This window comes from Aspergillus lucknowensis, assembly GCF_044049455.1.
Source record: "Aspergillus lucknowensis strain CBS 449.75 chromosome Unknown BJX67scaffold_29, whole genome shotgun sequence".
Classification (NCBI taxonomy): Eukaryota; Fungi; Ascomycota; class Eurotiomycetes; order Eurotiales; family Aspergillaceae; genus Aspergillus; species Aspergillus lucknowensis.
In genome coordinates, this window is record NW_027263573.1 from 217,219 (window position 1) to 245,132 (window position 27,914).

Genomic DNA, 27,914 nt, shown 5'->3' on the forward strand with positions numbered 1-27,914 from the left:
CCGTGGGGCCGAAGATCAGGACGCTCGCTGCACGGTGGCCCCCAGTCGGCGCTAAGAGGCTGCCTCTGAATGGCAGATCGTGTTGTAATTGGCTTCAGCAGATTGGCGCCTCGTCAGAGACCAGCCTTGAAAGCTCCTCATCTGCAACGAACGCGCCGTGGGAGGAAGTCAATTGGACAGACGGATGAGGGGCGCTCATTGGCGCCCAGGACAACGATACTTTTGCCCCCGAGAAGACATCTTTCAGAAATCCAAAGGGGTGCAGAGGAAGCGAGTGACAAGCCGCCGGCCATGGAAAGCATCTAGAAAGCAGTTATATTACTCGGTCACTATTCCTACAGGACCCTCCTCGTATTCCAACATGCTGTATGTTTTAAGAACATACTTCTCGCACAGCACAGACCTCCTGGCACCGAAGCGACCGCTCATATATCTATTCGGGGAGAGTCGAGCTCACGACGCAGTCTCCAACGCGTTGAAAATTGCCTTCCGGGATCCTAGTTCCCTTGCCAGATCAAGCGCCGTTCTCCCAAGGTCATCTCGCTTCCGCACGTTTGCACCATGGTCCAAGAGGAGACGCAGGATAGCTTCAGATCCATTGTTGACTGCGAGCATTAATGCCGTCCCGCGACCATTATCCGTGGCGTCGATATTCGCTCCATTTTTCAACAGGAGCTGAAGCATCTCGACATTTCCGTTTGCAACCGCAGAGAATAGAGGCGTATTCCCATCACGCGCGATATTCTCGATATTGGCTCCTCTCTCGAGGAGTAAGGTAGCGGTATTCAGCCGGTTCTCCCTGCAAGCGGTATGGAGAGGTGTAAAGCCACCAATATCACACAACTCCAGATCTGCTCCATAATCAAGAAGCAAAAGTGAGATCTCCTCATTTCCCTTACCAGCAGCGAAACTCAAAAGCGGCAGCCTGCTCCCCTCAACACAGGCGTTTGCATCAGCACCATGGGCAAGAAGTTTCTCGGATGCTTCCTTATTTGCGGCGTCAACCAGTTCGAAAAGTGCTGTGCAACCACCGGTCCCAAGTGCGTTGATATCCGCCCCTCGTTCACGGAGGGTCCGAATCGCTGAGTCGCTGCTCGCTGCGTAGACAAACGCTTGCATGGATAGAGGTGGATGGTGCCGACCAACCTCAGCCCACCGGGCTATGATCCAGTGACGAAGTGCATCCTGCCTATCCCTGAGTATCCATTCCAAACAAATCCGTACGCATCCTTCGTCCCCATAGTTGCCACCGCCGCCAAATCCGGGAATGACCCATCCTAAGAACGTGAGTTGGGCGCTATTCTCATTTGTTTGTTCCCCGACATTGTCGTTTGCCTGGGATGTCCATGCCCTCGGAAACTCCGAAGGTTCTTGAAATGTCCTGGTGTTTAGGCTATCCTCTTGAGTCTTAACAAGGTGCTGCGTGGCATCCTCGCCCGTCTGATATCCAAGGTCTCCGGAAAATCCTAAGCCTTCCAGCGTCTTCATGCCCTGCCGGTCACCTTTGGTATTGGTAATATGCCATGTGACCCATCCAAGCTGGCTTGAGAACCTGGACCACCATTGTTGCTGGACCAAAGAGTTCATCCAGTGCGATGGCCTCCTCCGCCGTTCGAAAAAGCTTGCTCTAATATCAGTTTCAAGAAGTAAGCGCGAGACTCTGAGGCCTTTTTCACGGACGCTGCCATCTTTATGAAGCATTGCTCGCTGACATAAAAGACCAAGCTCGTAGGTAGAACGCTCGAACTCCTCGCCTTCGCACCGCTCACAGAGCCATTGGACCATAGAGAATGCACTGTCCCAATCGCTGTTCGAGCCAGTGATAAGATTCTCAATACGCTCTCTGACGCCGCTCGAATCAGCCGCGAGTTCTGGCAGGAGATTATGGTATCTCAACACGGGTACAATGCAGAGCAGGGCATCTTCTCTGGAACCTAGATTCCCAATCTCAAAGCAGTTCACAAGCTCATCAATGCGAGCGCTCTGGGCGAAGAAACTATTCTGCGACCTTGGAATCACATCGACCTCCCCGCCAAAGGATCCTACGCCGTCCAGGACGCTCATAAGAAACTGTATGTAAATATCTTGGGCTGCCATGACCTCCAAGTTGTTGTCGGTCTTCACAACAAGGATTTCCTTGGTGTCTGGGAGACTGTCCGAATAATAGCCAAAGGTCTGCTCGGAGAAGGAGATCATCTTAGACGAGACCATTTTTGCCTCTCTCTGTCGAAATATCCATTTTTGGAAGTATAGATCTGCTGCTTCAGAGCTGGCCTCAGATTTGGTCAGTCCCACTGATCGACCGAGGCGATCCTGGAGCCACTTTGGATCGGACTTCAATAGCGAGAATGTCCAGAGTCCAAGTATTGCCTCGAGATCGTTTGCGTTGGCTTTCCATTGAAAGGTGTCATCTGATCGTCTGAGGAAGATGGGGTACGTCTCCAAGGACGAACCGGTCAATTTGTGGCGAAGAGTCTGGCATGCGAAGGAGAGCTCAAAACTGCAGCTGCTACAAGATAGCTCCTTCCATCTTGAGACCACATCCATTGTCATCTCGATCGCGCTTGCCAAATCTTGTGCGACCTTCCGAATCGGGAGGTCCTCCCAATCCATGCTTGGGTGACGATTTGAGCAAGAAGTGAGCTCCGCTAAACGAGCACGTGTTTGTATAAGCCTCGCCCCAAGCCCGGTGGATTGAGCATAGACCATCGAAGAGTCGCTCGTGGAACATGATCCGGATCGGGACCGGGTAGTCTGGTGTACGAGGCCAGAGACCAACCGGAATGATTCGACCCTTTCAAGATGAAGCGCAAAACAATCTAGCTCTTGTTGGTTGTTGGAGAATAATTCCTGATCTTCCTTCTCAAACACATTCGCATCTGAACCGATTCGCTTCGTTCTCAGGCATGTGCGGACCACAGCCATCAGCAATGTGGAACCAATGTTGGCAATTATAACAGAAGGGTGCATGCCTCGAAGACCAACGAATTGCAGGATAAAACCAAACATGGTGATGCATATTGAAAAGACGAGTAATGGGCCCTTCCCTTTGGGTGGGGGGCCTCGAATAGATTTTATATACGTTAGTTGCCGCGTGAGCTGGGATTTTGGGCCTTCGTTAACAGCAAGGAAGGCCCCAAAATCTTGTTCTCCAATCGTCTGTCGCCCCGGTTGTAGCCAGTATATCTTACTGGGCTTTTCCGGGTATAAGTAGCACTCGCTCGAAGAGCGCTCTATCAAGAATGCACAAAGGAACATGCCAATGCTGAGTGATATCGAGCCATAAAGGTACAGTGGGAAGGCGTAATTTTCGGTCGAACCACCTTTTTTGAAGATACCCGAGTACCAAAAGACAGTCAGGGCTGAGTATGCGAGCGTGCCTATCTCGTTCCTTAGTTTGCTGATTCCCAAGTGGAAGTGCAAAGGATATTTCCGTATGGAACACACAACCAAGTGAGATCGAGTGAGATATTCAGGCCATGATCAGAGACTCTAAATAAATAACTGATTCGCTTACCTCCTTGTAGGATAGACCCTAGAGAAGCCGCGGCGTAAAACCATCCCCGTGGCCTCCTCTTAATCCCCTTATTCAACGACAGATTCGGAATATCGAGCTCAGGAAGCGCAAATAGGCCCTGCTCATCACGTTTCCACTCGCCCCCTTTCGCGGACCAAGTCCCCTCGCGAAGTGCGTCACGGAGTTTTCCAAACTTGTATGAGGTCTCCTTGGTGTAAGTGTCCACCTCTTCCCAAACAACTATTTCTAGAAGCCTGGGCCGGCCAAATACCCTGGAAATACCACCATCATTGAACAGCTCTGCTGTAGCCCCCGATACGCAAGACAGAAGCTCGTTTTCTGCCTCTCCGGGACCCTCGTTGGCGCGTCCTACAAACGCACGGAGAGAAGAAGTTCCGCAAATCCGGATGACGGATACCACCGTCGTCAAGATCCCCAGAGGCGAGAGTGCGAAGATAAGGTTGTCAAGGAGGCTGGTCGATTCAGAGAGAAATTGCTTGGTCAGCCGTTCGCCGAAGAGGGTGACGAGAGGAGCCTGAACTCGAGGTTAGTTCGTCCAAGTATAGGGATAGAGGATTGGGTACACATAATGTGAAACCTTGGAAGGCGTAATCACATACCAAATCTGTAGCAAAGTTATCTGCAAACTCATCCCAGCCATCTGCCGAAACGCCTCCAATAAGCGTGATAAAGACAAAGCAGTGCCAGAGGGTCATTGTTCAGATATAAACGTCTAGCTTCCTAGACACAAGAAAAGGTCCAGCACACATGACTGAGCTCCATGTTCAAAAGGAAGAGGCGCAGAGGCAGGGAATTGGACTGGCATATATTGCCAACGAGGCTGGATGTGCGATGTCGGCCTTGCGAGTCGCCTTGCGCGCAGCCCCCGCATTGGATAAGTAAATGTGCCACACCAGGCTATCAGCCAGTTTGACTGCGGCATGGATTTCAAACAAGCCAATCACGTTGCAAAGCCTCCATGTTTCGGTGTCGTTATGCGGCTTGGTGTTCGAATACCAGAATCTACGAGTGGTGGACGCCACGTTTGCCGGCGCTTAGGTGCAGCGAATCCTTATTATAGACTGAAGGCGCCAACATGAAACCCTACACGAGAAAACGTACTGCATAGGCGGCTGATTGAGACTCATCCGCATATCGCTTTCTGATTTCTTCTGCTAAAAATAAAATGAACCAAAACGCCATTCTGCAAGTAGATTCCCCAAAAACCGAGGTTGGCACTTGGACACAGAGGCCGTTTCGTATCCCCTAAAGAGTAGGCCATTAACTCTTCCAAAGCCGTCAAAAACATTCGAAGGACCTCCATAATACAAGAATAGGGTAATTCAAACCACTAACGCCGTTCCCATGGGATCACATGAGGGAAAATCAACCGGAAGAAGGAATGCAGCCGGCGTACCGTTCGGAAGTAAAAGGCATGGCAAACCAGGCCATGGTTTGAGAAGTGTGGAGTTAGAAAATGCTGTTAACAATGTTGGAACCGATTGTGGCGCCGGCACCAAAGATCGCTATATTGATCCATCATGGTCAGTCTCCGAGGTCACCGACCACGAATAAACGGCACGACAGAGGATGGAGTGGCTTACCAGCATTGCCCATCTTCTTGCCAAATTTCTTCCCATGCTCCTCAAACTTGTGGTTCTTCCCAGGGGTAGATGAAGATCCGCTCTGGCTAACTTCAAAAGGCATGTTTCCATAGCTGGAAGGCGACGAGCTGGGCTTCTCGTCTAAAACATTGACATAGCTCCGCGGGAAGATACCCTCAAGGTTTGTGCGCTCGTTGCGGCCGCGCCACCCTATGATCAGTCAATAACCGGCTCGAAACGTATCGGAGGGGCACGTACAGTCGGCATTCATATGCTCAAGAACCTGGATACGGTCGTGCGGCTGCAAAGCAAGGTCCCCAGCGTCCGTCGGAGTATATGCGTAGAGTGCTGAAGCCATGGAGAGAACGATCGGTGCTTGCGGGTACGCAGGGGGCGGGCTCGCATAATGCTGCTGAGGTAGGGTCGGATTCATTCCGTATTGCGCCTTCTCGTTCAGAGTAGTGTCGGCAAATTGAGTAGTAGGAGGTGAATACGGCGCGGGGGAAGAGAGCGTCTGCGTTGGAGCCGGTTGTTGCACTGGAGATGGCGCTGACGGTACGGACACTTGACGCTCGCTCTCAGTTGAGTTGGAGCAGTCAGGGAGCTGTGATAGAATGGATGAAAGCTGCTGGGGAGTAAGGACCGACGAATCTGCGAGGAACTCCAACTCCTGCAAGGTAGAGAAATGTTAAAACACACGACAAAGTTCCCAACAAACATCGACCGAATGAAGAAGGTTATCGTACCGATCGGATATTGCGGAGCGACCGGTTGGTCAAGGCTGAGTAGAACTTGTCTTCAGACGCCATGACGGATTTGGGAGGAACTGAACAAGTATCAGGCAAGTGGGATTGGGTTGGTAAAGATGGACAGTGCAACATAAACGGCCCTAAATGACGGGATTGTGGGAAAGGACAGTCGTTGGTGGACGATGGGGTGGACGGATGGATGCTTGATGGATGAATTCAATTGATGGGGCCGAGCAGGAACGAGACAATCGTTGGTTCCTGAGGCCGAACCAGGCTCCAGCCAGCTCAGCAATTCCTATTGGCGGAGGTCGTTGTCTTCGGTCTTGTTTCCTCGGGCACTAATATTTGTGAATCACAATGAATAATTTGCACTGAATGCTCCTCAGCCACATCTGGGCATGTTCACTTTGGATGATCCTCACAGCGGGGACTCAAATGGGGGCGTTTCCGTCGGGACATATCGCTGTCCGATATCCACCCTCTGAGTCTATCTGCTCGGTGACTCGACTGTCTGGGGGAACTTCAGCATCATTGACCGTACCATTGACCATCAGACCGTAACTTTCTCAACGGGGACATTTGCCATCTTCTGAACCATACCATGGGTACCTCTGATCATGTTTTGTAACTGACAATAATCCCGACATTTGCCTCTTTCAAGGTTGCCAATGGTTCCTCAGAAGACATTGACCCAAACCCAAAAGTTGATGTCAGCCAGACTAATCCTGAATTAGTCTAGTGCATTCCACCCCATTCAGACTCCGCCATCAAAGGCTCGAGAAACTTCTGTGTCATCCATATAAATCCAGTGGGCCACCTTGAGGCTTGGACGTTCCTCTTCCACAGCTCACGCGATCAAACTCTCCACCCACATCTCTTACTCTCGATAGAAAGTATAGACCGATACACCATCTTTTTGCACTTCAACCAATTTTCTACCATCACAGCAACTATGAGTGAGTGGGATTCTGTGACTCGCATTGGAACCAAGCACCGTTCCGGCCCCGCTGCCCGCGAGACTGTCGTCAAGGGCAAGAGTGCTCTAAACGCCGCACAGCGTTCGGGCCTTGTCATTGGAACTGAAAAGAAATACGCTTCTGGCAATGCTGTAAGTATCTCAGCGATCTTCGTTGGGTTAATGTTCTCGACCGCCACCCGTACTAATAGGTAACCATAGGCTGGGCGAGCTGGCGCCGTTGAAGGACAACACCTGACCAAGGTCGACCGCAGCGACGATATTGTTAAGCCCAAGACCGTTGGCCTGCAAGTTGCAGACGCCATCAAGAAACGCCGAACCGAGGAAGGATACAAGATGACACAGAAAGAGCTCGCCACTAAGTGCAATACCACCGTTACCGTCATCCAAGACTTCGAGAGGGGAACAGCCGCGCCAGACCAGAAGGTGCTCAGCGCCATGGAGCGTGTGCTGAACGTTAAGCTGAGGGGAAGTGACATTGGTGCAGAGAAGTTCCCTAAGAAAAAGTAAATCGACCGGGGGTGAGCTCGCGACTTTTTCTCTGGGGAATGGGGACAACTACTGATGGATTTCCATTCTCTTCTTCTCTGGCCTTCATGTCCCAGGCTATCTTTTTCGGTTGTTATGTTACGCCTTAACTGAATGATATGACACTTTTCCCTCGATGATTTATTTTGCCCACGAAGAGCGTCAACCTGGTGTTGATAACATTGGACCCAGGAAGCCTAGGCCAATAGAAAATATGTTTCCTTCCGCTGGGGTGATCTACAATGCCTCAGAAATTGGATAGAAGGGTTTGTCCGTATTTAGACGTGAAGGTGACCCAGAAATAGCGTATGATGTATGATACCAACTCCGTCTTGTCATGAAACAAAATCTCCTCGTGCTCACCAACAAGTGGCCGTCTCTTCTGAGTGCTTTTGGGAACAAATAACGTCATGACACATCCACAGATGCATAAACTAAGAAAAGAACTCTACTGTCATTTCTAGCACCATGACATTCACCGCCTCAGCTGCTCCCTCTCGACCTCGTACATGAAATCAAAGTAGGGCTTATCGAAGTGGTGTACACGAACATAACCGTCCTCACCACCAGAAGCATAAGCTGTACCAGCAGGATGAACGTGGATGGTGTTAAGGGGACCGAAGTGGCCCCTTACACGGCCAATCTCGTCCTCGAAGATCTTATGATAGAAACGAGCCTCGAATTTACCCTGGCGGGCGGATGTCGTCGTGACATCCATAGCGGCTTGACCACCTCCTAGAATCACGTAGTCTTTTTTGGGTGTGATGGCGGCGCTATTTAATGGTGTGTCGGAGACGTAGGTTTTTAAGATGGCGAGGTTACGAGCGGACATGAGCTGTGATGTTTTAGTAATCGTGATCTGTAGCAAGGTAGATACCGCCCTACCTTAGCAGCTTTGTCTTTGGAGGCAGTAAGGAAGTAGGTGCGGTCAGGAGAAAATTGAAGATCGTTAATCTGGTGATCAAACTCGTGGGCCTGGACGTTCTCCAACTGCTCGCCGGTCTATGATGGAAAGCTTAGTATGCCGGACCACTGCTCAAGAGTGGTGGATATTGTATCATACCTTTCCATCATACTGGCTAACACTTCCGTCTTCGTGGCCAGAGATGATGTATTTGCCCAGATAACTCCACCCAGCAACTGTGGCCTTGCTCTCTGCACAAGTGATCCTCAAACTGGGCTCCTCTGCCTGGTTCGTGAAGTCATCATCGTAGTTGATATCCAGAACAACTATCGTACCAAGGAAGCCCATACGCTTTTCCGTCACGGCTAGTAACTTGCTTCCGTCGGGGGAGAATTCGACTCTCTTGACGGCCGTAGGGAATTCCCACACCTTGACACACTCCCCAGTCTTCACGTTCCATAGTCGGACGGAGTTGTCTGCAGAGCCAGTCGCCAGCAGAATAGTATTGGGGCTAACATCGACAGTCCAGATCGCACCGAGATGTCCGGAATAGGTACCAAGTCGTTCACCATTGGCAGACCACCAAGCGCAGACAATCTTATCTTTCGCGACCGAGAATAGAAGATCGCCGTCGCGATTAAATTTGATCTGGTTAAGAGACCGTTCCTGTGAGAGAAATCGTAAGCGAAGCGCCTGAATGAGGATGTCATCTGAGCCTGCTTGGGGAAAAACGTACATGGCCTGCAAGCAAAATAGGCCTCATTTTGGCCGACCGATGGGATGTAGGTGAAGCCCCAATGGAAAACAATAAGTCCTACAGATGAATATGATCTGCGACACACCGGACGCGAGCTGCGTGTTGAGGCTGATAGTTTGGCGGGGTTGATTGCGGCGGCGTTCTCTTGACTTCGCCCGTCAAGTTCACGAATTTCATCGCACAGTCTGCGGGTCTTTGCCAAGACCTTCCCTCTTTGGTTGCTTCGACATCGCCCAGATCAGACCGGAAGATCAGATAATCCGGTTAGGAGGCTGCTCATCATGTGACCTTAATAGCCCTCCGAGTCCAAGTCTGGAATAATAATGGAACAACGACCCATCCTGCCTCGGTTTGCTGAGGTCAGCCTCTTGAGCCTTGCGCCAATAGAAACCAAGCATCCTCGGAGGTTCCCACCAAAGCAAAGGGGACTCGGAGCAGAAAATGCATGAGGGCAGGAGCCTGTGCAGGGTATTCAATCAAGGAGAATATCTTCACGAGGGGGTCGAGGCCGTGCTTGCCATAGTTGGTCTCTTCTCGCTTCTGTCCTCGCGAAATCTACGGCTCGTTATTCATGATTGAAATTTTCTCCACTGGATTAACGTTCCCTATCTGCTTCCACCAGTTCTCCGGCGCGAGGGCACCCGAAAGGAGCAATTGATGCCATACACCCCCGCCTATTCGGCGACCGTACCCCGCAGTGCTCCTCAAGCAAACAGCTTCAGCCTGCGTCCGTGGGTTCAGTGTCAGTCTCCTTCCTCCAGCCGTTTTTCTCCTCCCCGAACAACACCCTTTCTTTCGTCTTCCCGACAACCCCCTGTACGACGTGGGTTTTTTGCTCCTAGCCGCCGGACAACATACTTTCCGCAGCCCTCTCTGGGATATCTCAGAACCTTTCCCGACCTACGGCGCCCTCGACTGTTTTTTAGCACCGGTGTCGCGATGGCCGGCGAAAAGATTGATGGCACACAGATCGCGAAGGACATTCGAGCAGGGTTGAGACAAGAGATTCTGAAGATCCAGGAGTCGAATCCGCGATTCAAGCCTAGCTTGGTGATTTTTCAGGGTACGCTGTCTCGGTTACTAGTATAATTACCTGCGAGGATACTGACGGTCCCATTCAAAGTGGGCAGCAGGCCTGATTCGAGTGAGTCCAGCGCCAGTTATGTCCGCGGGGTTAGAGGGGCTAACATGTCATAACTTCAGGCACATATGTGCGCATGAAGTTGAAGGCTGCCGAGGAAGTATGTTACTGTGTCAACCTTTTTTCCTCTAAGTCTATTTGCTAATGTCCCTCTCTCTTTCCAGGCAGATATCCTTTGCAAAGTCGTCAATTTCCCCGAGTCTATCACGCAGCCTGAGGTCCTTCAAGAAATCAGCCAGGCCAATAATGACCCTTCCGTGCATGGAATTCTAGTTCAATTGCCGCTACCCCAGCATCTGTCCGAGCATACCGTCACTTCCGCTGTTGCGGACGAGAAAGATGTTGACGGATTTGGGGCGATAAACATCGGAGAGCTCGCCAAAAGAGGTGGCCACCCTCTTTTCGTGCCCTGCACCCCGAAAGCAGTTATGGCCCTTCTCAAGGCTAGCGGCGTCGACCCAGCGGGCAAGGAGGCGGTTGTGCTTGGGCGAAGCGACATTGTTGGAAGCCCTGTTAGCTATCTCCTGAAGAACGCAGACGCCACTGTGACTGTGTGTCATTCCAAAACGCCCGATATTCCGCGAATTGTGAAGAACGCGGATATTGTTGTGGCCGCCATTGGAAAAACTGAGTTCATCAAGGGCGATTGGTTGAAGTCAGGTGCCGTCGTTATCGACGTTGGTATCAATCACAAGCCTGATCCTACCAAAAAGTTGGGCCAGCGTCTCGTCGGGGACGTTGAATTCGAGTCTGCCTCTCAGGTAGCCTCGAAGATCACTCCCGTCCCCGGTGGTGTAGGCCCTATGACGGTCGCTATGCTTCTGGAGAACGTCGTCGCGTCGGCGAAAGCCTACTTCGAGAAGCAGAAAGAGCGCCACATTATTCCACTTCCAATTAAATTGGTTAATCCCGTCCCCTCAGACATCGCTATCTCTCGCGCACAGTACCCCAAACCCATAACGCGGGTCGCGAATGAGATTGGTATTGCTCCTCATGAGCTCGAGCCATATGGCCATACCAAGGCGAAAGTAAGCCTCGGAGTCCTTAGCCGCTTGTCACACCGCCGCAATGGCCGATATGTCTTGGTATGTGGTATCACTCCCACTCCTCTAGGTGAGGGCAAGTCGACAACGACACTCGGTTTGAGCCAGGCCCTTGGCGCACATCTAAACCGAATCGTTTTCGCCAATGTTCGACAGCCGAGCCAGGGTCCCACATTCGGTATTAAGGGAGGAGCTGCTGGTGGAGGATACAGTCAGGTGATCCCCATGGATGAGTTTAACTTGCACCTCACTGGTGATATTCACGCAATTACCGCCGCGAACAACCTTCTTGCCGCCGCCATTGAGACTCGAATGTTCCACGAGGCTACTCAGAAGGATGCCGCTCTCTATAGGCGCCTTGTTCCGGAAAAGAAGGGCAAGCGCGAGTTTCAGCCCATTATGTACAAGCGGCTGAAGAAGTTGGGAATCACCAAGACCAACCCTAATGATCTCACCGAAGAGGAAGTCAACCGATTTGCTCGACTTGACATCGACCCATCAACCATCACTTGGCGCCGCGTCTTGGATGTCAACGATCGACACCTTCGCGGAATTACCGTGGGACAGGCACCGACGGAGAAGGGGCTGACGCGCGAAACTGGCTTTGATATTTCTGTTGCGAGTGAGTGTATGGCCATTCTCGCCTTGAGCAGCAGCCTTGAAGACATGCGAGAGAGGCTTGGCCGTATGGTGGTGGCTACTTCAAAGCGGGGCGACCCGGTTACATGTGACGACATTGGTGCTGGAGGAGCTCTTGCAGCGCTGATGAAGGATGCGATTAAACCCAATTTGATGCAGAGTTTGGAAGGTACGCCCGTTCTCGTTCATGCTGGCCCTTTCGCAAACATCAGTATCGGAGCTAGTTCGGTTTTGGCGGACAAGCTGGCTCTGAAACTCGCGGGTACGGAGCCTGACGAGGACCACGAAGCCAAGACTGGGTTTGTTGTGACGGAAGCTGGTTTTGACTTCACGATGGGAGGAGAGCGCTTCTTCAACATCAAATGTCGGTCCTCGGGTCTCTCTCCGGATACAGTCGTTATTGTTGCCACTGTTCGGGCCTTGAAGGTCCACGGGGGTGGTCCCGAGATCAGCCCAGGAGGTGCGCTACACGAAATTTACCGCACAGAGAACACCGAGATCTTGCGCAAGGGCTGTGTCAACCTCAGGAAACACATTGAGAATGCCCGACAGTACGGAGTCCCTGTCGTTGTGGCTATCAACTGCTTCGAGACCGACACCGAGGCAGAGATTGCCATTATTCGCGAGGAGGCCATTGCCGCTGGTGCGGAAGACGCTGTTCCCGCCAACCACTGGGCAGAGGGTGGAGCTGGTGCTGTAGACCTGGCCAAGGCCGTCATGGCGGCCAGCTCTAAGCCCAAGAAGTTCAAACTTCTCTACGATTTAGAGGGTAGCATCCAAGAGCGCATTGAGCGCATTGGCAAGGTGATGTATGGCGCAGACAAGGTAGAGTTCAGCGAGCTAGCGCAAAGGAAGGTCGACACATACTCCGCTCAAGGTTTCTCTAATCTTCCGATTTGTATCGCGAAGACTCAGTACTCTCTGAGCCATGACCCGGCGCTAAAGGGAGCCCCGACGGGATTTACGGTGCCCATCCGCGACGTCCGGTTGGCGGTTGGCGGTGGATATCTGTAGGGCTCGGTGCTTCCCCAGTTCAGCTCAGCTTAACTAACCGATGCTTTCTTGGCTAGATACGCGCTTGCGGCGGATATCCAGACCATTCCCGGCTTACCGACTGCTCCTGGCTACTTGAATGTGGATATTGACCCAGAAAATGGGGAGATTGATGGGCTTTTCTAGACGCGCCTGAAGTTTTGCAAGAGCTGAGGGCTGCTCTCTTGATATGATTTTCCTTCTACGTATAATGAGGTAGGGTTTTCGGCTGTCATCTAGGCTGGGCATGGATGCAGCACCTTTGTGAGGGTTCATTTTCAACTTGACGAGCCCAGGCGGATGGGATGGCAAATCATAGGATATAAGTCTTCAACAGGATAGGTTAGATTATACACAGCATAATTCTTTGCCTCACCTTGAGCAAATCCAAGGAAGCCGGTTGAACGGGGCAGTGAGGAGCAGACGGGGATCGAAATCGGCTGAACATGCAAGGCAACATCCGAAGATCGCAGGAAGCGACTTTCGGGGTTGCAGCCGGCGGAAAATTTCATTGGGTTGCCGCGGGAAAAAGAATCGAACAGCCCCAAACCATCGAGGGGCGTGCGGGGAATCACATTCAATTTTCTCAGCAGCGCAAGGGCCGGAGAAATTCTTCCAGGTTAATTCAAGATTCTGCTCCGTGTTAGCAATGGAAATGACAGAGCTTGGAGAACGCAGAGAAGTATTAATTATTGGGGACGGGTAAAAGGCGCCTCCGCGCCCACCATCTGCACTCCGCATGAACCTCATCCTGCTGGCTCTCCAAAGTATGGGCAAAGTCGCCTGATCAACGTCGTCATCATTTTATACCAGCCTGGATTCCTGGTCCCGTTTCGAGTCTCTGTAAACCGACATCTCGAAGCTCTCGATTCCTGACAACACCGTAGACCACCCTCATTCCCATTATTCGCTCTGTTATTCATACGGCCGGCTTCGGCGCGAACGGTGGGCGGAAAAGGAAGTTTATCCAGAAAGACCCTTGCCTCGTGGGGATAAAAAAGAGTGTCAGTCACCACCTCTCCTTCTCAACACCAGCAGCTCTCCCCTTCTCTCTTCAAAGCTGCCGCTCGTTCGGCTGTCCTTGAATCATTTCCCGGCCAGGTCCGTTCTGCTCCGCGACAGTCACCTCCTCCCTGCGGCTCCACTGCGCTCTCCTTCCACCCGAGCCTCCTCCTGCCTTGAAATCCCTCGGTACGCTGAAATCGCCTTCTCCAACCTCCCAGGGCCAAGTCTATGACTGACCGATTGTCGAATCCGCTTCCGCAGACATTGGGCAATCATCCGCCCCTCCTCCACATCTGAATACTCTGATACCCTTGTGCTGCTTGCAAATTCTCACGATGTCGTCGGTTCGGTTCACGTCCGCATTGGCTCGCCGCTCTCTCAACTCCCATCTCCGTTTTGCTGCCCCTCCCTGTTCCTCCGCTCTTCGCTCGTTCTCTTCCGCCTCTTATTCTTCTTCTTATTCTTCCTCCCCTGTGCCCTCTTCTTCTGCGCACCCTTCTACCGCTCGCGCCCTCGTCTCATCCTCCATTCACTTCTCCCGTGCCGCTGCTCTCCGCTCTCTGCATCGCATTCAATCACGCACCATGGCGACTGAAGGATCTAAGATCAAAGTTAAGAATCCCGTTGTGGAATTGGACGGTGATGAGGTAGGTTCAACCCTGGGGTGTGGAAGAAGAGCAAAAGAAAATTGAGTACCCTTTGCGCGTTGTACTCTGGCCCGCACGATCTTGCGCTGTGCGACTTATATCTTGGTTCATTCGCTCCTCGGGAGGCGTATTTTCGTCCCGGCCCCTCACTCGAGGCGGGGGAAATCGGCGGAACTCGCCCTGCTCCCTGTTGAACCAGCGTCAATGATCCGAGGGTTGTTGCTCTTCAACCAACAAGCGTGCTCAATCCAAGCTGTCATATCACATGTCACTGACCAGTGACGTTTCCTAGATGACCCGGATTATCTGGAAGGATATCAGGGAGAAGGTGAGTTTCCATTGTTTTGCTTTCCACTACGTCACCTTTCGCTGTGGCTTCCGTCCCTGGCCGATCCCAAGGCTAACGATTCCTCTGTGTAACAGTTGATCCTGCCGTAAGTTGAATTATCCCTCGGCTTACCTGCCCCCCTCGCTGAGACAAGGCTAGTTTCCTCGACATCGACCTCAAGTACTATGATTTGGTACGCTCGGAATGCCGTTTTTCCTGTCAAGCCCGGAGCGAGCTGACCAAATTCCTTAGGGTCTCGAATACCGTGACCAGACCGATGACCAGGTCACTGTTGAGTCAGCCGAGGCTATCAAGAAGTATGGCGTCGGTGTCAAGTGCGCCACCATTACCCCTGATGAGGCCCGTGTCGAGGAGTTCAAGCTGAAGAAGAGTACGCTATGATTTCTGGAGCTGCTAGAGACCCCGCTAATCGTGCGATCGCCAGTGTGGCTCTCTCCCAACGGGACTATCCGAAACATCCTGTACGTCTTCCGTTCCGTCCCTAAACTCTCCTGCCTAGTGCGAAACCTAATACCTTTCATAGCGGCGGAACCGTCTTCCGCGAGCCTATTGTTATTCCCCGCATCCCCCGTCTTGTCCCTGGCTGGACTAAGCCAATCGTCATTGGCCGTCACGCCTTTGGTGACCAGTATCGAGCTACTGACCGTGTGATCCCTGGACCTGGAAAGCTCGAGCTCGTCTACACCCCGGAAGGTGGCCAGCCTGAATCTATTAAAGTCTATGATTTCCAAGGTGGCGGCATTGCTCAAACTCAATACAACACCGACGAGTCTATTCGCGGCTTCGCCCACGCCAGCTTCAAGCTGGCCCTGACCAAGAGCCTCCCTCTATACATGAGTACAAAGAACACAATCCTGAAGAAGTACGATGGCCGCTTCAAGGATATCTTCCAGGAGATATACGAGTCTACCTACAAGAAGGACTTTGATGCCAAGGGTATCTGGTATGAGCATCGTCTCATTGATGACATGGTTGCCCAGATGATCAAGAGCGAGGGTGGATTCGTCATGGCCCTGAAGAGTAGGTGTCTTGAACATTGGTATGCTGCTTTCCCGGTTCGGAATTAACGGCTTTCTAGACTACGATGGTGATGTCCAGTCCGATATTGTTGCCCAGGGCTTTGGCTCTCTCGGTCTCATGACTTCTACTCTCATTACCCCCGATGGCCAGTCCTTTGAGTCCGAGGCCGCACACGGTACCGTTACCCGCCACTACCGTGAGCACCAGAAGGGTCGCGAGACCTCCACCAACCCCATTGCTTCGATCTTCGCCTGGACCCGCGGTCTGGTCCAACGTGGCAAGCTTGATGGAACCCCCGACGTTGTTGCGTTCGCGGAAGAGCTTGAGCGTGCCTGTGTCGATGTCGTTAACGAGGAGGGCATCATGACGAAGGATCTTGCTCTTGCCTGCGGCCGCAAGGACCGCGAAGCCTGGGTTACTACCCGCGAGTACATGGCCGCCGTTGAGCGCAGACTCAAGAGCAACCTTAAGGCCCGCCTGTAAATATACCACGATTAAGCGTGGTTGCATACCGTTTCTTTTGCGCGTTTGAACCCCCATGATACCTACTTTAGAATATCGTTGTCAAGGGCTGGCTTCGGTCGAAGTTGGGGAGACATGGTAAGAACCCGGATGGCCGCATTGTACATTTCGGGCTACTGGGGATGATGAGGGGACGATTCATTTTTGGATAGACAAGGAGCATACACGTACGGTGCCAGGGCCTTTCGTCTTGGTTCGGCATCTAAGGCCTGAGGACATGATACTTATCTAGGTATGTTAGCGCCTTGAGGCCTATTACTCTGTAGGTAGGTTGGAGCTTGATGAAGTTAGATGCTAGATATCAACACTTTCATTCCCGACTTAGCTCCCGCCAACCTCTCTTGGAGTGCGCTCTTGAGAGAATCCTTGCGTACAATTCTGCCCCTTTTCTGTTTCCATATTGAGACATTTGCCGAGAGCGTTACATAAGGTCGGGGTGCCGCCGTCGGTTTCCATGGCTCTGATCCCACTGAGGCGATACAATTCCTCGCCTCTTGTTCAGAAAAACGGCCCTGAACCATGGGTCACGACCTTCACCCCCGAGATTCCGGCCTTTCCTCGGCCTGCCAATCTTCTCGAGCTTTGGGAGCCTTTGGTTGGTTGGGACCAAAAGTCCTTGACGCAAGAGGCCAGTATTCTGTGAATTTTCCCTAGTCGAAGCCCAGCAGATGTGCTATGGAGATGGTACAATAACAACGGCATTCGTCTTCTCCAGGGACATAGCCAGTCACTTACGTCTATCGTCGTGCTGATCACATCTTTGAAGCACAGGATGTATGTGCTCCCTGTCTCGATAACCTTCGTCAGCGTGTCCACTATTGTAGTAGCTCTGCGACTGTTCACGCGCTTCCGGTTGGTTTACGCTCCAGGATGGGACGATTGGTTTTTATTATTCGCCTTGGTATGGCCTTCAGTGCTCTCCGTCATCTAGACAGCATCCCCCTAGACCGTCTGATTAACCGAAGCTAGTTAACGGACTATGCCTTCTTCGCCGTTCTGGTGGCTGGTATGGACGGCCTTTTACAGGTGCTATTTCGTGGGACTAACATGTGCTAGAGAATTCCCACGGCTTGGGGAAGCCACAGGCGACTCTTTCTCCAAGTGAAAATCGCAGTCAGCTGAAGGTAAGCATCCAGCTCAGGTTGTTGATTGAGTTGTCGTCTGAGTGACACCCGGTAGATGCTTTGGATATCGATCCCGTTATACAACCTAACCCTTAATCTCACCAAAATCTCGATGGTCTTGTTGTATTTGCGCCTTTTCGCTACGAAGACCTACCGAATCATCTTGATAACTCTCCTTATATTGATCACTATCTCCGGGATATGGATGGTCCTCGGCACGTTGCTCGTTTGCATCCCGGTTCAGGCGTTTTGGGACCGGACCATTGAGCACACTTGCCTCTCGCGGGCATTGATCTGGTTTCTCAATGCAGCACTTCAGATCGCGGGTGATCTGATCCTCGTGATTCTGCCTATGCCCCCATTGATCAGACTGCGGATTCCACTTCGGCAGAAGGTTGGCCTTGTGGTGATATTTGCCCTAGGGTTGTTGTATGTATCACCGTTCCAGGGGCATGGTTACACGTTTTTACGATAGCAATTGGATGGGAGCTAACAATCTGACTTACAGCGTCTGTACAACCAGTGTAGTACGTCTATACACACTGATTATGCTTGTACGGACTACAGATCGTAGCAGTATTCCCCCCCTTCCCCCCCTCCTTTTTAACCCCGGTAAATTTTAACCTGTTCTAGGATACAATGGTCTCGTTGCCACCTGGTCATTTGTCGAATGCAATGTTGCCATTGTCTGTGCCAGTCTTCCCACGTTCCGACAGCTCATTATCCGAACATTCCCTCGCATCCTACCTTCATGTGCTCGCAACTCGCACAGCTCCCCTAAGAAACAACTACACGACCCGGTGATGACTTGGGAACCGTTCCGTGGTGGTGGCAGCTACTCCGCCGACGTATCTGTCGATCGTGATGCGGATTCAAACTCACGTTGTCATACCAGTGCCGACGGTATCCAGGTTGTGAGGGAGTTACGATGGGACCTAAGCTCAGCTGCCAGTGGAAGTGAGAATGATCCCAACCACTCTACAGACCTACCTCGCGAACCCGGGCTTTGATCGTTCACTGCTATACATACGGCGTGGGCGCCTTTATTTGGTTGTTTTCGATGTCAGCTGCGATGGTGACCAAACAGATGCCATGCTTTTGCGCCTGCAGCGCTTGGAGATGACTATGAAGAACTGGAAGCGAGAAAGTCATTTCCATTTGATGTCGAAAGCCAGGGGCGACTTGCGACAGCTAAGCCTTCCCAGATCTCCGATAAACGGTGAGATGGGCCTCACTGTGGAAAGTGCGAGTGAGTGACTTTCCACTCTTGACACTGGACACTGGCCGCAGCAACCACTAGGCACACCATCATACTTGATCAACTTCGTTTCCAACGCCATTGCTTTCCCTTCGTTTTATCATCACATTCGTTTATTCTTTCAGCTTATATACAACCAGATAAAACCCCATGTGGCAGCCATTTCCAAAGTTCTACGTCGTTCGCCCAGACGGGAAACAGGTACCCTTGATTCCTCTCGACGAGTTGCCGTCGTGGCTTCAGATTGGCTTCATGGATTGGAATGATACAAACATATACCAGTTCATGATTCCGGCAACCGCCAGCTTCGTACCCCGAGAAGGGGAATATGATGTCATTTGTCGATACTGCCTCAACAGCGTTGACAGCATGTTCCACAGAAGTGCCTCCGATTTAGAGAATGAGGTTGAGAGTACCTGCCCATCCCACAGCCACCGGGGGGTGTCTCGATCTCTCAATGCTCTCGAAATTGCCGCTCTTGTGCCTCGAACTGTCGATCGCCATAAGACCCTTACAGCCCTGTCTTGGTCACCCGAAGCTGATAGAGCCTACCCCTCGCCGTTTGCGTTTCTACAACAACCACCTTTCCATTCTAACCTTCAAAGTCCGTTTGTCGGCATGTGTTTTTTGCCGTGTCCACAGTGGCTTCGAAACCATATTCCGTATCTTCGGCGGCAGCAACCTTCGACGGACCATGTAGGTTCAGGAGAGGGGTCAACGAAAAGTGACCCCCCACCGTTGCTAGGAAACCAGCATCAAGACGAATCGGGTGGCCTCTTCGAAGATGGGTCACTATCTGCGCAGAGTCAGCAACCGCAAGGCCTGCTGGGGCCGCAAGGACCGCGGGGGCCTCCAGGTCCAGCAGGACGGCAAGGACCACCGGGACCGCCAGGGCCCCGTGGAGAACCAGGATGTAAGGATCCCAAATGTTCCAAGCGTACTTCGAGGGCGGATGGCAACAACGACACTGGAGAGAATAGCGACGATAGCGTATCCAATCGGGGTGGCCATGTGGGGATATTAAATCAGAAAGAGATCTACTCTTGCCTGCGCACGCTCCTAAACGAGCAAGACACACTGGGCCAACTTAATACTGCGAATCTAGAAGTTGTGGTGGACGCCCTGCTCCATAGTGCATTTCAAAGGGGCTTAGAGAGTAGGGGTCCTGTTTTACGGAGTGTCCGAGGACTCCATTATCCGAACGATAATCTCGAAGATTTGAATCGTCTTGCAGGTCAATCCAACCAACCCGCTTCAGATAGCGGTGGGGCCTCGCTTGAACAGGTTCTGGAGCAAGAGGGAAACTTACAAGCCTCGGATGACCTGGCCTACGCAGCAGAAGATGGGGCGGAGGAGACAGGGGAGCCAGATGAGGCTGATGAAGAAGTCTGGCCCAAGGAGGAAGACAAGATCGATGAAGAAGGTGAGGAAAGGGAAGAAGACGAAGCCGATGAGGACGATGAGGACGACGAAGGGATACCATCAAGTTCGAAAGACAAAGATGATGAGCATGGCCCGCCGGGCTCACAACCTCCACAAGGCGAGCAAGAGCCTCCTGGTTCTGGCAGCTCTCAGCGGCCCTCAGATTCACCAGCACGAGAGGATTCCAAGGAGTCACAGGATCAATCGTTCCCACAACGTCCAGAAACAGCCCTCTCACGACCATCGCACACATGCGCATTAGAGTTGGATTCGCGCGATGTATCGGGTCTTTTCAGCAAGTCACGAGAGAGAGTTTGGAGTCGGGGCACTGCCGCACAAGTTCGAACAGACATCCCTGGCTTGAAATCAGGTCTTCCTATTTTGAGACTCCCGGAATCGTCCGCTATGGCCCCAGATCTTAGTACAGCTTCGTGTATTGAAACGCTCTGGGGAACCGAGAACCATTGTCCCACTCTGGATCCCGTTTCGGCTTCAGATACTTTAAGGGATGATCTTGGCGATGGCCATGGTATGTCCACGGAAACCCCCCACGCCGCTGTTCTCCCGGTTGGCGTGACGTCGAAAGCGCAAAGACGTTCATCGATCTCGCCATGGGCTTCTCCGAGACCGCGCTCCCCAAGTCAAAGCTCCGGTCCTGTTGGACAAGCGAGCCCGTCGCCCGCCAAATGTTCTTCTCTTACTCCGGGTGATTTGCTGTTGGGAACGCCCACTGCGTAAAGTTGCATCGGACACATCCCTGGCTCATGAATAGCCCATTCTGCGGATACGGAATCAGACGCGCAAGGCAAATTTTAGCAAAGGGTATTCAGGAGGAATCATCGAGGAGATCATTTTGAAGAATCAAGCAATTATATTCGGGATATGGTCCAATTGGCTCATCGAAGGCGAAACCCTAAGTCCGTCCGCTTCGATTTTCCCTGGGAGAACGAACAGCCGAAGAACCGTCCAAACTTGGTCAGAAAACTTGCGGGCATTGGGAAGATGGGTGTGATGAAAAAAGCCAACGTTCATTGAGATTAAGGTTATATTTCATGCGCTAGGGAGAGATGTCGGGGGCAGTGAGTGTTATTATTACAGAGGGAATTTTTGACTATAGCTCAGCTTAGACAGACAAGCCTAGATACCAACAGAATAATAGTTTGTACTCATTACTTCTAAAGGGGCCGGTGTCTCTCATGCATTGCCTGTCATAGGAGAGAGTGTATGATCACGTGCTGGAGCTCAAGTTCTCGCCTCCTGCGGGAAGCTCGACTCCGAACAAGGTTACCTCAGGGCCCTTGCAGATTTCGATCTTGCACTCATACAAAGCAGAAGCAAATCCTACCTTTACAGTAAACCCGCGGGAAGCGAGATGTCGACCGATCACCCAGACACGCCAAACATCCCCTCCGCCTCTGCAATCTTCTGCGCTCAGAGCTCAACGGTTATCGACGCACCCATCGACCAAGTGTGGATCACACTCACGGATACATCGACTTGGCCGTCGTGGAATAAATTCGTGCCGAGGGTTACAATTCGTGAACAGCCTGATACCAGTGACAATGACTCGCCTACCCTGAAGCTAGGATCGAGAATTACCTTCCACGTGAACATGTATCCGAACTCAGGACCCGGCGACGCGTCCGAGACGCAGCCCAATAATGCCAAGCCCCGCGACACATTTCTCCGAATCATCGAGTGCGAAGCACCCAGTTCGTCGACTTTAAGCGGTACAGAGACCGGGACCAGGAACGGCAAAAAGGCACGCATCGTCTGGGCCAGCGACGCGTCCGCAGACGGATACATCATGTCCACCCTCCTTACAGCCGAGCGAGTCCATGAGCTCCGCGAAGTCGAAGTCGAGGGCAAGACAATGACAGAGGTGCGCAATTGGGAGTCGCAGGTCGGGTACCTAGCCTATGTCGTGCGGTGGATGTTTGACGGGCGATTGAAGGAGAATTTCAAGATCTGGGAGAGCGGGTTGAAGCGGTTTGCTGAGGGTCTGTGATGATCCTCGGGACGGGCATCCGTGATACTCCTTTGTGTATCTGGGGTGGTACTTCCGGATGATATCATTGTGCAGGATGCCGTGAGGAATGACATTTGGCTGAGTGCCCGCCAACTGGTGCGGGAGAGGGTTCGGGTGTGAAGATCCTCCAATGTGGTCAGATTTTAGTTGGTGGGCCACGTGGGGTGGAGATTGGATGAAACCACTTGAGGCTGGCCCATCCAATATTCTCGGCCTCAAACTCCTTTCAAGATTCTCTGAGGCGTTCTCTGGAGCAAGTGCAAGAATACGTTCCATATTACCGTTGCTCTGTCAACCTTGGGCTGTGATGCGTTGAATGTCGCGTCTTGCCGAGCGATCTGGTCTGATAAGATCGACCTCTGCGGTTGATAAGATCTGACAGGTCAGCTGACTGGTGCATGATTGCAGTGGGATGCGAGTCGCAGTTTGTGTCTGGATCTGGTGAACCGACGGTCTCAGCATACTTCTGGAGTCGTCCGATTATTGGACCCGGCAACGGCGAACTGCTTTCGGGATTCAGGCCGAGGAAGTTGACAGCTGTTTGACTTGCAGAAAATTTAAGGAGAACTGCAGAAGATGTCGGGTTCCTGCGAAGCGGATTGCCGTATTCGTCGTGCCGCGGTCGCCCGGTTTGGGTATGGCGCGGTAATTAAAGTGTATCGATACGCCACTGACTTTTCCGGACGCTCCAGGAGTAAGATGCGAGTTACTCCGGATTAGTCTTGAGGACTAGCTGTACGCGGTAGTTCTTTGTCCGATATCAGATTACGGCCCTGCAGAGAGGATAAGCAGGAGGCATCCATTCCTCTCCCGTCTTCTGTCGATGATTCCTGTACTCCGTACGACCAGGTAAGGAGCCGAAATGGGTGCCACGGTTCCTCCGGGCAATTAAGCTCGTCGTCGATCTCTCATTTTATTTTCTCTGCCCCGGCGCTTTTCTTTTTCTCCCTCAGCCTGCCTCTTCTCTTTTCATTTATCTTCTCTTCTTCTTCCTCTTCTGTCCCTCTACTGTCCCAAGAACCCGTGTTCGAGAACCCGGTTCAGTGTATACTTCACAATGTTGCCTGTCCGGTCCTCCATCATACTTCGCCGCTCCCGTGATTCCACAACCCGTTCCTGACCATTGCGTTTAACCTCCTGGACCCTTGGTTGACGTTGACTCGACGCAACTCTGGAGTCAAGATCCGGAGTTGCCACCGGGTGAAGAGTCATCTGGCCGGACCCCTTGTCGAAGTCGAGGCTGTGCTGCTTCTTCCTCCATCTCTTCTGCCTATCCCATCCAACGCTCCTATAGCAGCTTGATCTGTGCTATCGAAACGCCTTTCATTTGGAATATCCCCTCCGCTTTATTTTTACTGTTAGACACTTGTCTCTTTTTGTATTCATATTGCGAGCCATGGCGACGAAAACGCCAATGCAACTCTCGGTCTCCACCAAAGCCCAGAATGCAGGCGCCACGGTGCCACCGGCGCCAGAGCTTGGGCTTACACCTCCAGTCACCCCAACTGTTGAGGATGACAGCCCCGCGGAGACCGGTGCAACTTTACCTCGTGTCGTGGGAGACGCACATAACCGCGATCAGACCCCAGCCGTATCTGGCTCTCTACAATTTTCCGACCAGCTGGAGTACCAACTTGACCAGGAAGGCCATCGCATCGAGTTTGGACGTGGTGCTTGGAGCGTTGTCCACAAGGCTTTCTCCTCCCCGCGCGTGGACAGTGGAAGCCCCCCATTCACCCCCCCAAGTTCGCCGACTCCTTCGAGCCGGCTGGTAGCGGTCAAGTCGCCTGCACGCCGAGATGCCTGTGCTGTCTTACAGGCAGAAGCTCTTACGCTCAGTCGAGCCAGGTCCGTTACTGGCTCCGAGAATCATGTCGTCCGTTTCCACGGTTACATCGCGGACTCCAACTCCCTCGTCTTGTCCGCAGTTCCCTTATCGTTATCAACCTACATCGAGGACAAGGCTCGCCTCGCCGAGAAGAATATCACCACGCGCAACATGCGCGAACCAGTTCAGGGAATGCGGCAATGGCATGATCTCGCTAAGAAACTCATTACCGGCTTGCTATGGCTCCATTCCGACGCTCAGATCGTTCACGGCGACATCAAGCCTCACAACGTCCTTCTCAAGCCACGCATGTCTATCGATCAAGAAGCCAATTCCACCACCGACTTTCCCTACGACCCGCTCTTTGCCGACTTCTCCTCCTCACACCCAATCACAACATCAGAGAAGTCCCTCGGTGCCGCCTCGACAGCCCTAACGCCCCCTTTCACTGCTCCGGAGCTCCTCTCCTCGTTACTCTCCTCGCCTGGCACCCCACCAACCCCAGCTTCGGATGTCTTCTCGCTGGCTGTCACCCTCCTTTCTGCGGCAACAGGTGACCTCCTCCTGTACCCTAGCCAGCGATGCCTCCTCATGAGCCGCGACGGGCATCAGGTTATCAACTTCGTCCAACTAGGGCAGAATGGCACCCGCGTACCCAAGAATGGGACCGTCGAAAAGATCCTGAAGCCCGCCGTCGCAAAGAACGCCGTTGAACGGATAAAGCCTAGTGACTGGCTACGATTAGCGCAGACCGTTGCGTAGTCACGCAACGTACCGGTCATATCTTCGATCTCAGTATCGCCACTCCAATTTCTTGATCATGTTCTATAGACCCTCGCCTGTTGGCGTTTTGGAATCTCCTTCTCCGTTTACTATATGATATACTACGCCTTCACGATTCTAGAAGGTAACGCCCGTGTACCCTAGCTGCACTCTTCTTTTCCTTTCGTTTTCCCTCAGTCTTTCTTTCTTCAAACAACCAAATTCCAAGATACCCTTTGCTATAGACACGATTTCATCTCTAGCTTGCTTTATCTCACTTACTTGATACTTAAGCTGAGCTTACGTTCCACATACACCTGTCACGAGTATGCATGCATGGCCATGTACGTCCCAAATGAGCCCTGATAGTATGTGCTATTCTTATGTATTTCTTGGTCAGCGAAATGCAACGGTTGGGTTGCTCCCGCATATCTCGAGTCTGATATACCAGTATCGTAGCCCGCGGATGCGTAGAAGTCCCCAGTGGTCATTTTGAGCTGATTGAGCCCAATCTAGAATCTGTAATCGGTCGTCGCAGGATTCCCGGCAGCGAGATCTTTTGTCTCACCAGTAGATCCACATGTAATGTCATTGAAACGCACTAGCACCAGGGGGAGCAATAAGCTTTAGTATTATCCGTGCCGAATAGTAGGAGCAACAAGTTTCAGTTCTCTTTATATATTTACTTAGGATTCGATAATAAATCTTCGTTCTGTATTGTGTATCTTTACTTCCAAGCAGGAGCTATGTGGTCTTCCGGCTGGCCCCCCGGCTTGCATTATTGTGCCCTACGCCTGCTGATGGAACGAAAAGAAGAGATGGAAATCTGATCTGCTTTTGTCTATATCTAAATATACAATTACCCATTCCAAGTTACCCTTCTGGCCGTAAGGAGTGTACAATAGGAGTATAATGCATATTATACAAATGGGGATAGAGATACAAATACAAGTAGAGAATGGAATGAGCTCTCCTTACCCAAAACTCTTAGAAACATCTCGCAAAACCGCGGAGGATTATGAGGGCAGGCTACCTCATTCGGACCGCCTCCATGCGCCCCAAGTGAGCGGATGTCAGCGTGCCCCCCATGAACCTGCAAAGTTGGATGACGGAATGGTCGCCGCCATTCTTCGCGTACGCGGCGAAGAGTTCCCATAGTGTTGATGCGGCCACAATCCGGGCGCGGACGCCACTTAAGTCGTAGTCGAGATTCTCTTGGTAGCATGATATAGGGTCTGGCTTCGAGTCTGCATTTTCGTGGCTACTCTGGTAGGTGCTACAGTGAAGTGTTTTCGGTAAGGTGTCGAAGTCTGGTTTTGGATGTTTGGAAGCGTATTTGGCGAGGCTCGGGACGGTTTTGATTATCTCGTTACAGGAGTGGTTGGGGAGCAAAATTTCAGCGAGTTTGGAGAGAGTAAGGGCGTTTGCCGTTGCTATGGAAAAGGAAAGGGCGTCGAAGGCGCGCCACGCGGCCTCTCGTTGCTCCGGGGTTAGGTACCTCAGCACTTGGGCGACCGGGGCATTGGGATTCGCTTCGAAATAAACTACGGTTCGGTCCTTCTCGCGCGGGTAGTATTCGTTTGGGTGGACGAGGAGGGGTTCGAAAGGGCGGCGGTCCCAGAGTAGGACAGCATCGTCGAATGAGCCAGTGTAGAAGGCGGCCCGTCTGTTGTCAATCAGGTAAGACAGGGGGCGGGTGACGTCAAAGTGGTGCTCCGATATCTGTTTAGCGATGGATTTACGAAGAGCTTTGATTTCCTCGACAACGGGCCCGAGTGATTCCAGAGTAGAGTTTGGGTCTGCTGCTAACCGGGAAATGGATTTGTTAAGCTCGTCGAGTTCGGCCTGTTTGGTGGTGAGGACCTCCCGGATGTAGGCCTCGCGGTTTTCCTGGTTGAGCTGGGCGGTTGCGGTGCTTCGCTTCTTTCTAAGCTCCGGAGATTTCGTATCTGCCTGGTCGAATTCCTCAAATATCCGTACGTACTTCTTATTTTGATCGGTCCTTACACGCGGCGTGTAAGGAACTGGTTTTCGACCGGGACTTGGGGAGTGTGGCGCCAGTTCAAACGCTGGGAATTTTCTTCCGGCGGGGATGGCAGTCTTGTTTTCAGACGTTCTCTGCGCGGTGCGGGAAGCACTGCCCACCAACATATCATATTGCCTCTGGCTAGCTGCGCTGGCCAGCAGAGAGCCTTCGGGGGCTGCGACCTCGAAAGCATGAATAGCGAGCTGTTCAGTGAGGACGGCCGGGCGGGTACGTTGGGTGATAGTACGCGGCAGGACCATGGAGGACTCCCAATTTGTCATTGACGCCAGTAACCGTACGCTCCCATAAGCATGTAGGCCGGTTTGTTGCAAACATGTCTCCATGAACACCGACAACCACCGCGACCCAGAGAAGTGGTCCTTGTTGTTCGCCGCCGGAGGAGGGTTAGCCAAGACAAGTAGTGTGTCGTTCCTAGCCAGAGCGCCACTTTTATCACTGTTTGACGGCCCCTGGTCTGGAAAATACTCGGTAAGCAAGGTCTCCCAGTTCGAAAGAGAGCGCTTGTCCATCGATACCAATTCGTAGCATGGGCGACTTTCGGCGAGGGGCGCGAGAAGGGAACGATAGTGCTCAAGGTCCGATTCGATTAGAACATGCCGTCGTGGTTTGAGTAAGTCGTTGACTTTAGATGACAAAATGCCTGGACCAGGCCAGAGGTCAAGGATGTCGACTGGGCGATTTCGCAGGAGGAACGGGGAGAGCCGCTGCACGATATCGTCTGACCGTCGTAGGGCATGTTAGTTTTGGCGAACCAGATTGATTCAACTCCAGTACTGACCACATAATGGCTCGCTCACAATATGCGGTTTTCCTTCTATGGCTGTCCGGAATCTGGGAAGGCTCTCAGACAGGGCTTTCGTGACGGGAAACTGCGCGAGAGGCGTCCATCGGTTCACCTTGGTGCTGCACATTCTGGATTGTTGGAAGTAATGGAGCCCAATGTTTCATCCATAACCGGGACGAACGAAGCAGGAGTAGGACAAGGGAAGGGGGTGTGTGTGTGTGAAAGGA

The 27,914-nt window shown here is 52.1% G+C and overlaps 12 protein-coding genes across 12 annotated transcripts; 8 read left to right on the plus strand and 4 right to left on the minus strand.

The window, feature by feature from the left end:
- Nucleotides 1-291: 291 nt before the first annotated feature.
- Nucleotides 292-4,806, minus strand: BJX67DRAFT_388983 (ankyrin repeat domain-containing protein). Its single transcript, XM_071034435.1, has 3 exons — nt 4,138-4,806; nt 3,518-4,052; nt 292-3,380 (listed from the first exon to the last, which is right to left on the minus strand). Exons 1-3 carry the CDS (start codon nt 4,231-4,233, stop codon nt 454-456), a joined length of 3,558 nt encoding a protein of 1,185 aa, XP_070884799.1. The 5' UTR covers nt 4,234-4,806; the 3' UTR covers nt 292-453.
- A 181-nt stretch (nt 4,807-4,987) lies between these two features.
- Nucleotides 4,988-5,930, minus strand: BJX67DRAFT_382505 (SH3 domain-containing protein; the record flags this gene model as incomplete). The annotated part of the gene is made up of 4 exons (XM_071033253.1): nt 4,988-5,043; nt 5,122-5,331; nt 5,380-5,791; nt 5,868-5,930. 4 exons carry the CDS (start codon nt 5,928-5,930, stop codon nt 4,988-4,990), a joined length of 741 nt encoding a protein of 246 aa, XP_070884800.1.
- A 648-nt stretch (nt 5,931-6,578) lies between these two features.
- On the plus strand, nt 6,579-7,587 carry mbf1 (multiprotein-bridging factor 1). The gene is made up of 2 exons (XM_071024864.1): nt 6,579-6,978; nt 7,048-7,587. Exons 1-2 carry the CDS (start codon nt 6,823-6,825, stop codon nt 7,354-7,356), a joined length of 465 nt encoding a protein of 154 aa, XP_070884801.1. The 5' UTR covers nt 6,579-6,822; the 3' UTR covers nt 7,357-7,587.
- Nucleotides 7,588-9,219, minus strand: tif34 (translation initiation factor eIF3 subunit i). The gene is made up of 4 exons (XM_071024865.1): nt 9,015-9,219; nt 8,438-8,944; nt 8,260-8,376; nt 7,588-8,209 (listed from the first exon to the last, which is right to left on the minus strand). The coding sequence occupies exons 1-4, from the start codon at nt 9,039-9,041 to the stop codon at nt 7,850-7,852; spliced, it is 1,011 nt and encodes a 336-aa protein (XP_070884802.1). The 5' UTR covers nt 9,042-9,219; the 3' UTR covers nt 7,588-7,849.
- Nucleotides 9,220-9,588: 369 nt separating this feature from the next.
- Nucleotides 9,589-13,067, plus strand: BJX67DRAFT_156725 (C-1-tetrahydrofolate synthase). The gene is made up of 4 exons (XM_071024867.1): nt 9,589-10,098; nt 10,159-10,179; nt 10,239-10,276; nt 10,341-13,067. The coding sequence occupies exons 1-4, from the start codon at nt 9,693-9,695 to the stop codon at nt 12,870-12,872; spliced, it is 2,997 nt and encodes a 998-aa protein (XP_070884803.1). The 5' UTR covers nt 9,589-9,692; the 3' UTR covers nt 12,873-13,067.
- A 786-nt stretch (nt 13,068-13,853) lies between these two features.
- BJX67DRAFT_156740 (uncharacterized protein) lies at nt 13,854-14,711 on the plus strand. The gene is made up of 2 exons (XM_071024868.1): nt 13,854-13,991; nt 14,157-14,711. The coding sequence occupies exon 2, from the start codon at nt 14,231-14,233 to the stop codon at nt 14,585-14,587; it is 357 nt and encodes a 118-aa protein (XP_070884804.1). The 5' UTR covers nt 13,854-13,991; nt 14,157-14,230; the 3' UTR covers nt 14,588-14,711.
- Nucleotides 14,712-16,557, plus strand: BJX67DRAFT_156676 (NADP-dependent isocitrate dehydrogenase). The gene is made up of 7 exons (XM_071024866.1): nt 14,712-14,870; nt 14,966-14,976; nt 15,030-15,063; nt 15,123-15,261; nt 15,316-15,352; nt 15,415-15,911; nt 15,970-16,557. Exons 1-7 carry the CDS (start codon nt 14,835-14,837, stop codon nt 16,392-16,394), a joined length of 1,179 nt encoding a protein of 392 aa, XP_070884805.1. The 5' UTR covers nt 14,712-14,834; the 3' UTR covers nt 16,395-16,557.
- A 648-nt stretch (nt 16,558-17,205) lies between these two features.
- Nucleotides 17,206-18,567, plus strand: BJX67DRAFT_382510 (uncharacterized protein; the record flags this gene model as incomplete). Its single annotated transcript, XM_071033254.1, has 6 exons — nt 17,206-17,334; nt 17,403-17,439; nt 17,490-17,557; nt 17,613-17,986; nt 18,066-18,133; nt 18,191-18,567. 6 exons carry the CDS (start codon nt 17,206-17,208, stop codon nt 18,565-18,567), a joined length of 1,053 nt encoding a protein of 350 aa, XP_070884806.1.
- On the plus strand, nt 18,500-21,343 carry BJX67DRAFT_156825 (uncharacterized protein). Its single transcript, XM_071024869.1, has one exon. The coding sequence runs from the start codon at nt 18,966-18,968 to the stop codon at nt 20,973-20,975; it is 2,010 nt and encodes a 669-aa protein (XP_070884807.1). The 5' UTR covers nt 18,500-18,965; the 3' UTR covers nt 20,976-21,343.
- A 266-nt stretch (nt 21,344-21,609) lies between these two features.
- On the plus strand, nt 21,610-22,245 carry BJX67DRAFT_382512 (SRPBCC domain-containing protein; the record flags this gene model as incomplete). Its single annotated transcript, XM_071033255.1, has 1 exon — nt 21,610-22,245. The coding sequence occupies one exon, from the start codon at nt 21,610-21,612 to the stop codon at nt 22,243-22,245; it is 636 nt and encodes a 211-aa protein (XP_070884808.1).
- A 708-nt stretch (nt 22,246-22,953) lies between these two features.
- Nucleotides 22,954-25,020, plus strand: BJX67DRAFT_156867 (protein kinase domain-containing protein). The gene has a single exon (XM_071024870.1). The coding sequence runs from the start codon at nt 23,663-23,665 to the stop codon at nt 24,854-24,856; it is 1,194 nt and encodes a 397-aa protein (XP_070884809.1). The 5' UTR covers nt 22,954-23,662; the 3' UTR covers nt 24,857-25,020.
- Nucleotides 25,021-25,885: 865 nt separating this feature from the next.
- Nucleotides 25,886-27,814, minus strand: BJX67DRAFT_372964 (uncharacterized protein; the record flags this gene model as incomplete). Its single annotated transcript, XM_071031320.1, has 3 exons — nt 25,886-26,103; nt 26,137-27,621; nt 27,682-27,814. 3 exons carry the CDS (start codon nt 27,812-27,814, stop codon nt 25,886-25,888), a joined length of 1,836 nt encoding a protein of 611 aa, XP_070884810.1.
- Nucleotides 27,815-27,914: the final 100 nt, after the last annotated feature.